The following is a 17,176-nucleotide window of genomic DNA, read 5'->3' as shown; positions in this document are numbered from 1 at the left end:
GAATCAAATGAAAATAGTACAAAGTAAAAAAAAAAAAAAATTGTAACTTATGCGAATCAAATTAACTATGATACACAGGTTTTTTTTGACATCCAAAATAGTACTGCTTTAAATCTAATTTTGAATAACCTTATTGCTATTTCTCCAAATTTAGAGAGCCGCTGAGGGGCTGACAAAAAATAGTATGTCAGGAATGGGATTCGAACCCATGCCCTTTCGGACCAGTACCTGAAACTGGCGCCTTAGACCAACTCGGCCATCCTGACTTCAGTGAATAATATGTCGTGTAAATATATTCTTGAACTGTTACAAATTTGCGCTTCTCTAAAGAGCTTAATTCAGTTTACACTTAAAATTAAGTTTCAACAACAGCTGAAAAAGCAACTACCATGAATTCCCTCCTTCATCAAATTTCAAAAAAGCCCAAAAAACCAATTTATTCTGGAAAATTTATTACCTCCATTGCTGCGTTGAACAACCCATCAAATTCTGTTGCCAACGTTGACGCGTTTCCCAATAATTATATCGACCCTTATCAGATTTTAGCCTCATGGAAAAAATCCAAGTTGATTTCAATCAAGAATGTCAAAACTATACATACCCATTTGATAAAATCAGCTAATTTTCACTCTGATCTCTTTCTTATAAACAGTTTAATTGATTGGTATTTGAAATTTTCATCTATTGATGATGCAGTCCAACTGTTTGATCAAATGCCTAGCCCAAATTCCATATCTTGGAATGTTGTTATTTCTGGTCATAATAACAACTCATTATATGATGATGCTTGGAGATATTTCTGCCGTATGAGGTATATGGGTTATGGCAGTAATCAGTTTACTTATGGGAGTGTTATCTCTGCTTGTAGTGGTTTAGGGTCTTTGTTGTATGGTAAGATGGTTTATTCATTGACACTAAAAGATGGGTTCTTTTCCAATGGGTATGTTCGTTCTGGAATGATTGATCTCTTTGCGAAAAATGGTCGTGTTGAGGATGCTTTTCGGCTCTTTTACGATTGGCCTTATGAAGAAAATGTGGTTTGTTGGAATAGCATGATAAGTGGGGGTGTGAAAAATGGGGATCATGGAAGGGCTATCGAGCTCTTTAATCAAATGCGTCAGTGTGCTGTGATTCCTAATAGTTTTACGTTCTCTGGTGTTTTAGGTGCTTGTATTGCACTTGAAGATGATGATATGGGAAAGAAGATTCATGGATTGGTGATTAAACATGGTGCAGGAGAAGATGTCTTTGTAGGAACTAGTATTAGTGATTTGTATTCTAAATGTGGACATATGGATGAGGCTGTCAAAAACTTCTTTAGAATGCCGGTGCAAAATGTGGTCTCGTGGACTGCTATGATTTCTGGTTATGTGCAAAAGGATGATGTTGTTTCGGCTCTTGGGCTACTTAGGGAAATGAGGAAAGTTGGGGTTGAGGTAAATAGATATACTCTCACTAGCATACTCAGTGCATGTGCCAAGTCAAACATGGTTGACGTAGCTATGCAAATGCATTCATGGATTATTAAATCTGGGTTGGTTGCGGATTCAGTGGTGGCGGCTTCTCTGATTAGTACATATTCCAAAGTCGGAGAAATTCTTTTATCTGAATTTTTGTATCTAGAACAGGATGCCTGTGACAATCAAGGTGTGTGGACTGTCATGATATCTTCTTTTGCTCAAAATAAGAATATGGAGAAAGCAATGAAATTGTTCTGCAAAATGTTACTGAATGGTATGAAACCAGACAATTTCTCCATTTCTAGTATTTTGAGCATCATAGACTGTCTCTACATGGGGAGACAGATTCATTCCTACACGCTTAAAACTGGATTAGTCTTTGATCTTTCCGTAGGTAGCTCACTCTTTACTATGTACTCAAAATGCGATCGTTTGCTTGAATCTTATGAAATTTTCCTAGAGCTTCCTGTTAAAGACATTGTTTCATGGGCCTCAATGATTTATGGTTTTGTTGAACATGGATATTCTCATAAAGCCATCCAGCTGTTCAGAGAGATGCTGCTTGCAGAGAGGAAGCCAGATCAAATAACTCTCATGGGAGTTCTGACAGCTTGCTCCTCCCTTGTGATTCCCTTAATTGGTAAGGAAATTCATGGCTATGCTTTCCGTGCAGGGCTTGGCGGGGAGAGCCTCATTGGAGGTGCACTTGTAAATATGTATTCAAAATGTGGTGCTCTAGATTTAGCAAGGAGGGTGTTTGATATGATTCTCTATAAAGATCAGGTTATGTGTTCTGCTTTAGTTTCAGGGTATGCCAAATCTGGATACATTCGAGAAGCATTCTCTGTTCTCCGTGGAATGCTTGTGGATGATCTCCAGGTTGACTCGTATACATTTTCATCTATTCTTGGGTCTGATGCTATTTTGAAAAGGACTAACGTCGGAATTCAATTACATTCTCTCATCATAAAATTAGGTTTGGAGTCTGATGTTTCTGTTGGTAGTTCACTGGTTACAATGTACTCGAAATGGGGAGTCGTCAATGATTGTCATAAAGCTTTCGACCAGATAATAAGGCCTGACTTGATTAGCTGGACAACTATGATAGTGAGTTGTGCACAACATGGAAAAGGAGCAGAAGCTTTAAAACTTTATGAAGCTATGAAAAGTGAGGGCATGAAACCTGATTCTGTGACATTTGTTGGAGTTTTATCTGCTTGTAGTCATGCTGGTTTGGTTGAAGAAGGATATTCTCATCTGAGCTCCATGTCCAAGGACTACAGTATTGAACCTCACCTTCGTCATTACGCATGCATGGTTGATCTTCTTGGTCGCTCTGGAAGACTAAAAGAAGCAGAAAATTTTATTAATAATATGCCTATAAAGCCTGATGCCTTGGTTTGGGGAACATTGCTGGCTGCTTGCAAAGTTCATGGCAATGTTGAACTTGGAAGGTTAGCAGCGCAAAAAGTTATTGATTTGCTGCCATCTGATCCTGGGGCTTATATATCCTTGTCAAACCTGTGTGCTGATATTGGGCAGTGGGAGGAAGTAGAGGAGATTAGAGATCTAATGAAGGGAACTACATTGAGCAAGGAACCTGGCTGGAGCCTTGTGTGATTCACTGTTCAGGTCCTGCTAGTGCTCGACTTGAACCTAGCAGGTGATCCTAATTTGTTGCGATCCTCTTCTGCTTTCTGCGTTCTTTCTGATACCGCATTTGAAGGCTTAAGATTTGGAAGTACTCCAGGTCAAAGAGAAATATATTTTGAAGTAGACATCTAGGAGATCATATTGATGTCTATGTTGAAAAAGCATTCAATCCCATTGAATCAAAATGATTATCAGTTTGTCACTTTTTCAAATTTGATTCACTTTGATGGCGAGTTGATGGAATGATAGCATAAGGCACTCAAGGACAAAAATCGCTTATGTCTGTATGGTAACACTTTTGTGAAATGGCTCAAACATAGAAGGGTAAGTTTAACTTAGGACAGTAGGTTTCGGACTAGTTGCACATTTTGAACCTGTTGGTTTGATTTGATATAGCTACAACCTCTATATTCTGCTATCATAATGTTCTCTTGCAAGATGTTTGGGTCCTAACAGCTGTTCTCATGAGAACACTTCAGTGACAGTATATTTAAGGTCCAGATACAAAATGATCAATAATCCTGTAGACAGAAATCTGAGTTATCTTTTTCTGTCAGCGGAGGCGGAATGTTATTGAGTGGTGCCTATCTGATACTGTTAGATGCCAAGGCTGTTAGCTCCAGATTTTTTCTGTATATTGCTGTTTACAGCAGCAACTAACTCGAGTATGGAAGTTCCTTCAGAAATTTATTTGTATATGTTCTTGAATCCCTGCTTTAAGAGAAGCATATAGAGGACTGTCAGCTGCTATATAGAGTGCTGATCGGTTATCTAGGTTACTTGAATTGGCATTTCCGCATTTGACAGTCGATTAAACATTGCTCAACCAGCTTTAGAAGAGATAGAAACTTGCTGCCTGATCAAGAAATTTTCCAGTTCTTGTTCAAATGTAATTATTCCGAAACTCTGCATTTTGATTTATTAATTTTCTTTGTAAATGAATAGTTTGCTAGTACTGGTACTGGTAGAGATTATGCAATCATGGTGAAAGTAAGAGTATACTAGATGTGGTAGAGATTATAAATCCTGGTAGACACTGAGCAAAATATTCATCAAGTTTATCAGTGCGAAAGTTATACTATTATCATAAACTATTGATTCTCGACCTCTTATCTACTCTTCAAATAGTAAATACTAGATTTTTTTACACGCGATGCGTGCTTGAATTTTTTTTCGATATAGAAACTCGATTTTTTTCGGCATAAGAGTCAAAATTTAAACATTAGACATACGAAATATAATTGTTTTTAGGTGCAAAATTTGATTGGTTTAGTTTCTCTCACTTAATAAGTCTCTCACCATTCTTTTTATTTTATTTTTTTTACTTTTCAAAGTTAAATTCTATGAACAAAATAGACATTTTATTGAATTTATTTATGATTTCTAATATTATAATTTTTTAGTTGATTTTTGAGTTAAGTATAGTACTTCATAAATTGTAAAGAAAGTGGACATTTTGATTTCAAGTCAATTTTTCATAGGTTGTACTCCCTCCGTTTCCTAAAGATCTTCCCTCTTTTGCTTTATTCCTTATTTGGCAAAACAAATTTCCCTATTTACCCTCTCATGTCACTATCATATGGTCCACCATTACATTATTAATTCAATTTTACTCCCTTTCTCTCTCCTACTTTAACCCATTTTTATTTGTTAATTTATCTTAACCCCTTTCTCTCTCCTACTTTACTCACACCACGCCCCCATACAACTTGATTTTCCTTGGTATCTGTAGGAATAGTAAGTGGGAAGATCTTTAGGAAACGGAGGGAGTAGTTTGTGAATGATTGTTATAATTATATTTTTGGTATTTTTGTTTGAAGCCACCTTTGATTTGTAAGTAAATTTGTAATTTAGAATGGGAAGGGGTAACATAGTCTCTTCATTTGGGAACACCATAGCTTCCCCTTCCCTTATATAATAGAGATATGTTGTACTTTAATTTTTGAATGATATTTTACATAAACCTTTTTACCTTGATAATTAATCGCAAAAAGATAGGTCCAAATATATGTAAAAGTTTTATTATTTATAGAAAACACTATAAAAAAGTAATAATTTTTTTCCTTGTCTAACTTCTAAATTCTAATTTCACTACCAATACACCTCTATTTTTTATCATGGCCCACCATTAATTGTGAATGGTTCTTGAGAATAGTGATTTGTAAGCAAATTTTTGTAAATATTTTTGTATGTATTCACGTTATAGGTTATTAGTTTTAGTTTGTATGTTAATTTTAATTTTTAATAAAGTTTCCTGATTATTTAAGTGATTTGCGTGATTTTTATAACGTGATTTTCTCAATTGTATGAGTGATTCGTAAAGTTTCTTCTTTTAAGTGATTTGTGAGTGAGTGTTGTAAATTAATTTGCGTTAGTTTTCTTTGAGTATCGATTTTGATTTGACATTCTTTTTGTAATTTAAAAAGGGAAGGGGGGCAAAATAGGCATTTCAAAAGAGGACATCATTGCTCCCCCCTTCCCTTATATAATAGAGATAACCGCCATTAATTCTATATGAAGAAACACCCTCAACATTGATCAAATCTTTGATGCTACGAATTTCCTTTCCGTGGAATTCCATATACAGAGTTTGTAACACATAGTGGCCCGCTTCTCTGCAAATTAACCGCCATTATTTTTTGTTTTCCGTTTGTGTGTTCTTTTCATAGTTTGTAACTCATATTTTAATTAATGCAAATTTTTTATATGTAAAAGAGATAAAGAACGGAGGGAGGGAGGTACTTGTTAAATTGATACCCAAGCCTTTGATGCCATAAGTAAAATGTCTTACATGTACATATTAATAATTCCCGGTTAGAGAAAAGTACTCAACATAGCAAGCAAGACCTCGAGGTAATAGGTAGTTAGAAAATTGGAAGGGTAAGAAAAATCCGTACTCTAAAAGTATATTTAGTGGAATTGGATCCTACAACTTCAATGTCGTGTGATACAATTATTTTCACTAAAAAAAGCTTATTAGTAGGCGTGACATGATTTTGTTAGCTTATACTATATCCGTTCCTATTTAGAATTTTTTGAAGAGAACAAAAGTCAAAGTAGTAAGAATAAATATGAATGGAAGGAGTAGTTGATAGCTTGTTGTATTGGCTGATTTAACTAGCGGATTGCATTAGTTGTTTGTATAAAGATGTTTAGTAAGCTGCTTATAGTTGATTGCTACATAATTGTATAACATGACTAATAAAGGCATGTGTATAATCCATTAGCCCCATATAGTGAACAATGTGTAAAGACAGATCTTTAAAGTAGAGGTAGTTCAGAGATGTAGAGCATTTCTTCAGATTTTTCTCATTTGCTCTCAAAATGGTGGCCAATGATATTTCTTCACTTTGTGTTCTTGCAACCTCCAAAAAAACAAACGAAATTTAGTAACTAGAGGACGAAATTTAAAAAATAAAATCATTAAACATGGAAGGAGGAGAAAATTACTCAATTGTTGGGATATTGAACGAAATTTGGGGTATTGAATGAGCTATTTGCAAAATTTATGACTAATTTTTGGGATGGTGGAAGATAATTATAGTGGATTGGACATATGGAGATTATGGAGTTTTTGAATTTTTTGGAGAGAGAAAATGTAGAGGGAAGTAAAATGATGGAGGTTGAGTGTGAGAAAGTGAGAAGTGGGATGGTGATTTACACGCATTTAATGGTGAACAGTAACTGTCAAATCAATTACTTTTTGCAATTTTCATCAGTACACTGGAAGTAAGTCAATGTTCATTGGCTGTCAAATCAATTACTTTTTGTATGTTCATAGGTGCGTTTTGTTCTTCTTGCCTTGCGTTTTGGAGCTGGTGTAGGATGTTCATCCTACACCTCGTTCCAACATCTACTTATTGCACGTGACCTACCATGTGAGAATCAACTCTCACTTAACGATCAAACATAATTTTTACTGTTAAGTGGTAGTATATTGAAAAAAATTTCTTATATATACTACTTCCGTATTTTTTTTAGTTGCACCATTTGTTTTTATGACACTATTCATCAACAAACTTTGTTAAACTAACTTGCATAATTATATAAGAAAAAAAAACATAGTCAAGTGGTGTCTTGTTAGATTCGTCTCAATGCGAGGATTTCAAATATCAAATTTTTATAATTTTTACTTACACCTAAGAAGAGATATTAATGTTCAAATAATCGTCTCGGTAAATGTGAAAAAGCAAATGATGCAACTAAAAAAATACAGAGGTAGTATATGGTACTCCCTCCGTCCCAAAATATAGTTCTCATTTTCTTTTTTTCACGGTAATTTATGCAAGTAAAATCTAAGAGAGATAATAACGATTTTTTGTTTATTTAAATAAATGTTGTATGGGAAAATATAATTTTAGGAGAGAGAATGGAGAATAATTGGTGAAATAAAATTAATTGTAACATTTTCGCTGAATAAACAAAAGAAAAAACAAAATTCAAGAAGCAAATAAATGATGGGAGATGGTTTTTATACACAAATTAAGAAAAAATGTGGAATCAAATATGGAAATGGGAACTATATTTTGGGACACAAAAAAAAAAATAGGAACTATTCCCTCCGTCCTAAATTATTTTCTACATTTGCTTTATCACAAAGACCAATGAGGGAGTGGGGACGGGGGACCATCGCCATAACAAGAATTAAAAAAAAAGCAAATAGGTAAATTGTGGGACCTATGTATTGTATATAGAAATATTTACAAAAATCAAGGAGAGAGTGATGGCAAATTTGTAAATAAAGTGTGGGAACTATGTACTATATATGAAAATAGTTGCAAATGTAGCAAATAAATTGGGATACACCTAAATAGCAAAATGTAGCAAATAAATTGGGACGGAGGAGTATATTTCGAAACGGAAGGAGTAATTATTTGAAAAAAAATAATTTAAAAGATAGTTTTATGAAAATTTCCTTAAAATATAAATCTCCACTTTGAATTGACCTAAGAACAAATGACAGCCAAGCAAGTATGTAAGCTATTTTAGAACTGAGCAGTAAGATGACTCCAGTAAAAATATGATAAAAAGTTGCGTGAATGGACCAAATTGCATACAATAGAATATTGGTGGTTGAATATTTGAACAAAACAATGAATCTTGAGGATGACAATAATATATTTGGAAGGTTAACTAAAAGGCAAAAGGACCCGGTAGCGTACAATTAAGACAAACTAGTTGCATATGCACGCGATGCGTGCGTGACAATCTTATGTAGGTATATACAAATGAACATATTTTTTATCTAAAATTATTTTGGTATGATGTAAAACTATTGAGGTTCTTTTCTAGATGTTATTATCGTTTTAAATTAAAGGTGAATGATTTTTAACTGTTGAATACCGTCACTGAAAAATTTGATCGATGATTTAATAATTTATGCTCAACGACTTTAGTATAGTTCTTTAACAATTATAAATGTTAATATAATATATTGTTTGAACTTTGTAAATATGAAATATTATGGCTATGTTTAGTTCACCTGAAATTTTCTGATCTGAACTTATCTGATCTGAACTTATTTTTTCTGATCTGATCTGAACTGATCTGATTACAATATCTTATCTTTTAGATTTTTCTCAATATGTAAGAAAAAATATAGTCATGTGGAGTCTTGTTTGATTCGTCTCAATGAGTACTTTATTAATATTCAATTATTATAATTTTTACTAATATGTAATGAAAGATATAATGATTTTTAAATATAAGCATGATCTGAACTGATCTGAACTTATTTTTTCTGATCTGATTAGATCTGAAATAAGCAAAAATAAGGTGAATTGAACATAGCCTATGTTATCACGATATATTTCAAACTTTTTTTGGTTGAAGATTCTAATTGATTTCCTGAATTGATTGTATCAATCTAGTTTGTCAAGTTATTAATGGTATTGCATATTCTATTTATGACATACTCATATCGCAAGTTTCATTGATTTTTCATTCTTTAATTTTTTATAAAAAGAAAAACATTATTTTAAATTATTAGAGGGTATTCTAGTCACTTCAAAAGAGGACACCGTACCTCATCTCTTGGCTTATATACTTCCTCCGTTCCGTTTTAAATGAAACGTTTGCTTTTTCACGCAACCCAATGCGCTTCTTTAGTCATTAATATCTATAGTTGTGTACACGTAAAAAATATAAAAAAGTTATAACTTGATAGTATGCATCGAGACGAATCTAACAAGATCCCACTTGACAATGTTTTTCTTTATATAATAGCGATAAATTGGAGTCAAAATTGATCAATGAATAGTGTCATTTCATCCAATATTTCATTTAAAACAGAACGCAGGAAGTAATAGAGATACGATCATCAGATCGTAATGCTGAAATTGTACAACTAGAAACTTTCTTCAAGTTATTCTAATTAATCAAGCGGGTCAACCGGTCAAGGGTAGCTATGTTGCTATAGGCTATAGCCCCGTAAGAATATAAGCTACTTAATTACATTAGCTATTAATTAAGTCATCATTTTGTATTCGTAAATTCGTTAATGTAATTAATATATTTGTATCAAAAATATATATTTTTATAACATGTGGGCAAGTAACTATTGTAGTTGTTGAAGCTATGTTTTGAAGATGATATATAACAAAAACCAACTAATATGATTTAATATTCTAGAAGTGCTGTAGGGACTAGTGTGACAGCAGGTTAATCATGGGTAGAGGCGGGCATGGGTTGGACCAGTAGCCCAGCACACGCCCGGTCCGACACGGTCCTGTTCAAGGCTCGACCCGACCCGTTGTTTGTTACATGGGACGTCGACCTACCACAATCAAGAAATTTCACATCCAGCTCATCCCGGCACGAGCCCGCTTATATGGCCTGTGGGCTATCTCATGGGACTGCAATGGGACGAATGCCCCTTTGCTTTTTTTTTAGTCTAAAATCGCCAAAAAACTAACATAAAACATGGGTCAGACTCGCGGGAGGCACAAGCTCGACCCGCAAGCTCGTGGGCCTGGGCCGGGCCATGGACAAAATCTGAAAATTTCTGGCTCGACACGGCCCGTTATTCATGGGCTAAGGCCCGACCCGGCTCGCCGGTGCCCAAAGCAAACGAACCAAGCCCCTAAACAGGCCCGACCCGACCCATGTTCATGTCTATATGATGGGCTTTGAAGAAACCAAGAGGAGTTAGATTCTTGAAGACATAGTATAGATGTTGAAGTATAGGAGTGATAAAATGCTAATAGTTATTGCGCAGCTTGTCCACTAACAAGGCTAATATTGTCATTTCAACATTTTTACATACACAAATAGGGGTTGGTTTAGCAAAAACACGGGTTCAAAACACACAAACATGAGTTGATTTAATTAAAACACGAGTTTGAAACACACAAACATGAGTTGATTTAATAATAACATGGGTTTCAAACACGCAAACAGGGGTTCTTGTCAAAATCAATTGTACTTTTTTGCGGAAAAAGCTGAGCGAGACACGCAAATCAATATAACTTTTTGCTTTATGGCGGAGATCACATGTTTACTTTTTGATAAAAAGTAGATATTATACTTTTCTACATACACTAACAGGGTTTAGTTTAACAAAAATACAGATTTCAAATACACGAACATGGGTTGATATAACAATAACATGGGTTTCAAACACACAAACACGTGTTCTTATCAATAACCAATAATTGTACTTTTTGGGAAAAATGCTAAAGGGAGCACGCAAATGAATGCAATTTTTTGTTTTATGGTAGAGATCACATTTTTTTGGAAAAAAAAATAGTTTTTTATATTTTTATTTTAACAAAAAGGTAACCTTTTTAAAATAAAAAAAGAATTTTTTGTTAGTAAGCAAGCTGCCCACTAACTATTAATGTTTTATCATAACTCGTTGAAGTAAAGTTCTCAAGATCATTAAGATGTTTTTAGAAATAACTTTTGTAAGGAACATGCAACAACCTCTGGAACAACTGTTCCTTAAGTTTAGTAACGTAGCAACAGTTTTTAAGCTTTGGGATACACTACAAAAATAAATCGATTTAGCAACAGTAAAAAATTGTTGCTATTCATGAGAAATTTGTTGGTAACTCGTGTTAGCAACAAATTGGAAACAAAAAATAGTTGTTGCTAAAAGGCTTGTTTCCATATGATTTTAGCTACAAAATCTGAAATATTTTCGTTGCCACATAGCATCCATTGAAATATTGTTGCCATGTTGGTTTCTATATTTGGCGCATTTGTTGCCAACTCTAGTAACGAGTTATAAATGATTGTTGCTAATATCGCAACAAATTATTAATGTTTTGTTGCTAGACATTAGTAACAAATTATTGATATTGGTTGCTAAAAATAGAAATCAACTTTTGATTGTTATAGAGTTACACTCTGACTAATGCACTATTCATACAATGAAGGTTAACCTTACATTTTTTGTTAATTGTTTGATAATTTGATAAATACATTCATGCAAATGAATAAAGAGAATGAGAGTCACTCCACTTACAATTCTGAATGATATTTGCATACTGATACTAAAGAAATTGATAATAGTATGAAACTTCTTGACATATAAAGTGGTAGTTTGACTAATCTTTCTTCAGTATGGGACACATTTTAAGGAAAAACTGATGTTATCTCAGCAACAAATAATAAAATATATTATTTCTAACTATAACAAATTAAATATCTATTTCCATATTTGTTTCTAAATAGCAAAATAATGAAAATATGATGTCATCTAGCAACAAATCATAAAATTAATTGTTTCTAATGTGATCAACGAATGAAATATTGGTTGTCGTAATTTGTTGCTAAATGGCAACAAATTGGAAATATGATTCCATCTAGTAACAATTAGTAAAATTAATTGTTCCTAATGTCAACAGAGCCACAGTTGGTTGTTGTAATTTGTTGCTAATGATAACAAATTGCAAATATGATGCATCTAACAACAAATAGTAAAATTAATTATTTCTAATGACAACAAACCAAATATTTGTTGTCGTAGTTTGTTGTTATATGACAACAAATTGAAAATACGATGCTATCTAGCAACAAATAGTAAAACAACTAGTTTCCAATAGAAACAAATCCAAAATATGTTGCTTTTATTTGTTGAAAAATTCGAGTAAAAAACGTCACTTTAGAATAGGTAACAAAAAAATAGTATATGTTTCTATCTATCAACAATTCAAAATTTTGTTGTCATAATTTATTTCTATAATGCTCTAATTTTTGTAGTGATAGTGGGCAAACTGCCTCTAACTATTACGGCCCGTTTGGTAATTGGTCATAAATGGTGGTAATGAGAATGAATTTGTGTGTAAATTTGTGAAAAATATCATTGTTCATTCCCATGGTAATGCTAATTTATCCTAATGTGTTCACTTTTCTTCTTAAATTTTCATTCCCATCCAATACCACCTTGTAGGTGGTAATGAGTGGTAATGAAAATTGCTTCTCCTTGAAGACAAAAGCATAAGTTTATGGGTGAGATTGCTTGCCCATTGAGAAAAAATGCATCCCCATGGAGATTTTAAGGGTCCTTCTCTAATAAAATTACACTTAAAATTCATTCTCATCACCGCATTTCATTAACAACTACCAAATGTGCCGTTAGTATTTTATCATAACTCGTTGAAGTATAGTTCTCAAGATCATTAAGATGCTTTTAGAAATAACTTTTGTAAGGAACATGCAACAATCTGGAACAACTGTTCCCTGAGTTTAGTAACATAGCAGCAGTTTCTAAAAGCTTTTGGAACATCAACCAAAAAGGAATAGTTATTATGACACAATGTCAATTGCGAATATAAAAAATTATCTATCTCATACTCCCCCGTCCCAAAATATAGTTTTCATTTTCTTTTCTTTTTTACGGTAATTTATGGAAGTATAATATAAGAGAGATATTAAAGATTTTTTGTTTATTTAAATAAATGTTGTATGAGAAAAGATGATTTTAGGAGAGAGAGTGGAGAATAATTGGTGAAAGAGCATTAATTGTAACGTTTTGGTTGAATAAATAAAGGAAAAAACAAAATTCAAGAAGCAAATAAATGATGGGACACGGTTTTTCTAGACAAATTACGGAAAAATGTGGAACTAAATATAGAAATGGGAACTTTTTTGGGACACCCAAAATGAAAATGGGAACTATATTTTGGGACGGAAGGAGTAGTTATCAAGTATTCGGGGGCTTTGGGCACGACCAATAATTAGTCTGTTTTTAATGGTTGATAGTGTAGCTTTCTAGGGAATTATGACATTGACGGCCTGTTTGGTTAGTGGTTATAAATAGTGGTAATGGTAATGAAATTTAGTGTAAATTTGTAAAGATTTTCACATGTCCATAAACATGGGAATGAAACTTTATCACAAAACATGGGGTTTCCTTTATGAATTTTCATTACCACCTAATACCACCTTCCCAAGTGGTAATAATGGATAGTAATGAGATTTTAGGAAGAAAATGGATATCTTGTGATTAAGTAGCATTACCATTGGTAATGACATTGGATTTCTAATACAAATTTACACTATAATGCATTACCATTCCCACCATTCATAACCTCTTACCAAACGGACCGTGAAGCTTATTGATTTCCGTGGAAATACAATAGGTTGTTTTGTTAAATATAGGTAGTAGACTTTTGATGAGAAATTCCACATACCTTATACTCACTCCGTCCAAAAATATAGTTCTCATTTCTATTTTGGGAGTCAAATTTTAAAAACTTTGACCAAATATTCTTACTAATGTATACAAAAAAACATATTCATGAGGGGTCTTGTTAGATTCGTCTCAATGTATAAATTCGTAATATCAACTTTTTATATTTTTTTTACTAATAAGAAATAGAAAATATCGTAATTCAAAGGTACGTCTTGGAGATTGTGCAAAATGAAATGGGAACTATATTTTGGGACAGAGGAAGTATTAAGTAATTTCCTGATTACGTCGAAACTATAAATTTTCAAAAAGTGATTGAAGTTCATGTGTTTTTATCAAACAAATAAGGCAATATGACATCTACTCGATGGGTAGTTAACCCACTAAAAATAAAGTATTAAAAAACCATTAGAACTGATAAGTTAGATTCCACTATTTATTTATTTTTGTAGTGGGTTGTTGACCCGCTCGGTAAATAAAAAATTTTCCCAAACAAACATCTTTCCTTTTTACCACTTCCAAGAACTTTCACCTGCTGCCACAATTCCTTTTTATTTTTTTAAGGAAGTCCAAGAGATAATATACAACATCTATAATAGCTATTCAATAACAATGGAAGAAAATTTTAACATAATGAAACAACTCTTCTGTAAATTAATAATATTATGAAGGAAAATGATATACATAGCCCTTAGAGTTATGTATAAGAAGCTTAAAATAGAAATAAAAATTTGAACCAAGCATTTATTACCTCAAATGATGTGAAATTTTGTCATGAATTCATAAACTATTTCCATTTTAAGACATGTATTAAATGCTTATATGTAGCCCTGAGGACTATATATAACATGACCCTATTATGAATAAGTTTGAATTCGTCAATACCACACATTTCCTATCATTGTCTTAATATGAATTTCCAGGAGGAATGCGTTACTCCATGATAAATTTTAAAAATTTTGTTCACATTACTCAACATAATGCAAGCAAAGGATTGATGATAATCATTCTATAAAAAGTCATAAGTGCATAACAAAATCTCAATAAGCCTATCATCCAGTAGACTATTAAGGAAAACATCATATACTCATATCTTGGATAATTAGAGATATTAAAACTCCAATAAAAAAACCCACCAATAAAATATTAGACAAAAGACTCATAAAGAGAGTAATAGTATAAAAATGACTAGATAACTAAAAAATACACAACAAAAAGTCAAGGATTCGTGAAAAAGTGGTTTATCTTTCCTTTAAATAAATAAATAATATGAACAAGAGAGAAACTCTCTTTCTCTTTTCTGTTTAAAACTCTAGCCTCTCCTACCCTTCTTCATCAGTCGGGAATTACCATGGATGTTTTCATCCATGGTAAGCCCCTTTTTCTTTTTATTTTCAGTTTTTAGTTGTTTTTCTTGTTTTGTTGAATAAATTAGCATCACTTTATTAGATAGATATCTTTAGTCTCTATTGTGGAGATCTCATCCTCCCCTATGGGAGTTGTGAGTAGGGTTTTTTTTTTGTTTTTAGGTATGATAAGATGTTCTCATAGGTTGAAGTTCAAGACTCAAGATGAATGTATTTGAATCTCGGATACGGTAAACATGACTCAATCAAGAATACTCTTTCCAAACTATATCAGAATGATAGACTTCCTCATCAATAACTGTATGATTTAGCAAATACAAGGGGGCTGCGTTGTATTGCCCGATTTGGTTAATTGTAGTTTCTTCGAAAACGAATTTGATTTAACCTTATTTGATTGTATCTTGTTTTTCTTTAATATTTCTTGTAGATAGCGTTTGACTTTCAATTAATGAAATTTCTCTTTCAAAAAAATAAATAATATGGGGTGATATCATGATGGTTGACCTAATGGCTATATAATTTCCAATAGTCATACTTACAAAAATCATAACTCATTAACAAAGAGAGAGGGAAGGAATGATGGAGGGGGATAACCAAGTAAATGTACATGGAATGTGGGCAAGTACATACTCAAAGAGGGTAGAGTTAGCTCTCAAACTAAAAGGCATACATTATGAGTATGTAGAGGAAGATCTTGGAAACAAGAGTGAAGCACTACTTAAGTACAACTCTGCTCACAAAAAGGTGCCTGTTCTTGTTCATAATGGCAAGCCTCTTGCTGAATCTCTCGTCATACTTGAGTATATCGATGAAGCCTGGCCAAATCATTTCCCACGGCTTCTGCCCGAGGAACCGTATCAACGAGCTATGGTTAGGTTTTGGGCCAGTTTCCTTCATAATCAGGTATGAATTCCAAATCATTCCAGTTTAGTTTGGCTCACTTGGTCGGAATTCCACCTCATGACCTGAAGGTCAAGGGTTTGAATCCCACTAATTGAGCGGCACTTGGAGGAGAATTCCCCTTACAACTCCCCTTCTTTCAAGTGCTTGGCCTAGAGGTTATTCATCTTACCCAAAAAAAAAGAAGTATGAATTGCATACTTATCCTAAATCGCTACATGTTTAAGTCATTGATGAGATATTGAGATTATATAAGTGAATTGAGAAATAAAGAACGCAAAATCTTGCATGATACAGACTTTCGACACTTTATTGGTAAGACTAAGTTAACCTTTTCATTTTAAAGCGGTGCGGTGTGTGACTCCTTAAAATTGACAAGTACAGTATAACTATTAATGTCTTATGATGAGTTATTGCAAGCTTACATATTTCGGTTATGTTGAATGAAGTTTAAGAAATAATGAAAACTTGTTCTTGGCTAACATAATCACAATCGCAAATTTGCAGCTGGCACAAAGTTTGTTAAAGCTGTTCCAATGCAATGGAGAGGCACAGGACAAGGCTCTCGATGAATTGCATGAGAAGATGACTTTAATGGAGCATAGAATGACCGATTTCATCCCAAAAGATGTTTCTTGCATCGACAAAGCGAGTTTAGGACTCCTTGACATCCAGTTGATCTCGTTATTTGGAGCTTACAAAGCTCGAGAAGAAGTTATTGGGAAAAAGATTTTGGACCCAGAAAAACATCCCCTAATATTTTCATGGGTGACTTCCCTCATGAACCTGCCTGTGGTCCAGGAAAGCATCCCTGACCATAAGAAACTAGTTGCCCTTATCCAGATGTTTATCAAGGCTAGTTAATGAATTGACTTGATTATTAATATTACATATATTGCATGTAATCAAGTGATTAATAATCATATTCCTTTGTTTCATACGAGGTCTCTTTGGAAGTACTCCCTCCGTCCCAAAATATAGTTCCCATTCTTATTTTGGGTGTCTCAAAATATAGTTCCCATTTCCATATTTAGTTCCACACTTTCCGTAATTTGTCTAGAAAAACCGTGTCCCATCATTTATTTGCTTCTTGAATTTTATTTTTTCCTTTATTATTCAACCAAAATGTTACAATTTATGCTCTTTAACCAATTATTCTC

General features: G+C 33.2%; 2 protein-coding genes and 1 non-coding gene across 3 annotated transcripts; 2 read left to right on the top strand and 1 right to left on the bottom strand.

The window, feature by feature from the left end:
* Positions 1–185: 185 nt before the first annotated feature.
* TRNAL-CAG (transfer RNA leucine (anticodon CAG)) lies at positions 186–266 on the bottom strand. The gene has a single exon. It is a non-coding gene; the product is annotated as a tRNA-Leu (tRNA).
* A 15-nt stretch (positions 267–281) lies between these two features.
* On the top strand, positions 282–4,137 carry LOC104894067 (pentatricopeptide repeat-containing protein At1g74600, chloroplastic). Its single transcript, XM_010680235.4, has one exon. It carries the CDS (start codon positions 390–392, stop codon positions 3,078–3,080), a length of 2,691 nt encoding a protein of 896 aa, XP_010678537.1. The 5' UTR covers positions 282–389; the 3' UTR covers positions 3,081–4,137.
* Positions 4,138–15,655: 11,518 nt separating this feature from the next.
* LOC104894066 (glutathione S-transferase U10) lies at positions 15,656–16,954 on the top strand. The gene is made up of 2 exons (XM_010680234.4): positions 15,656–16,019; positions 16,524–16,954. The coding sequence occupies exons 1-2, from the start codon at positions 15,693–15,695 to the stop codon at positions 16,878–16,880; spliced, it is 684 nt and encodes a 227-aa protein (XP_010678536.1). The 5' UTR covers positions 15,656–15,692; the 3' UTR covers positions 16,881–16,954.
* Positions 16,955–17,176: the final 222 nt, after the last annotated feature.

The sequence above is a fragment of the Beta vulgaris genome, chromosome 5, assembly GCF_026745355.1.
Source record: "Beta vulgaris subsp. vulgaris cultivar EL10 chromosome 5, EL10.2, whole genome shotgun sequence".
Lineage (NCBI taxonomy): Eukaryota > Viridiplantae > Streptophyta > Magnoliopsida > Caryophyllales > Amaranthaceae > Beta > Beta vulgaris.
This window is presented reverse-complemented; position numbering and strand designations above follow the sequence as displayed.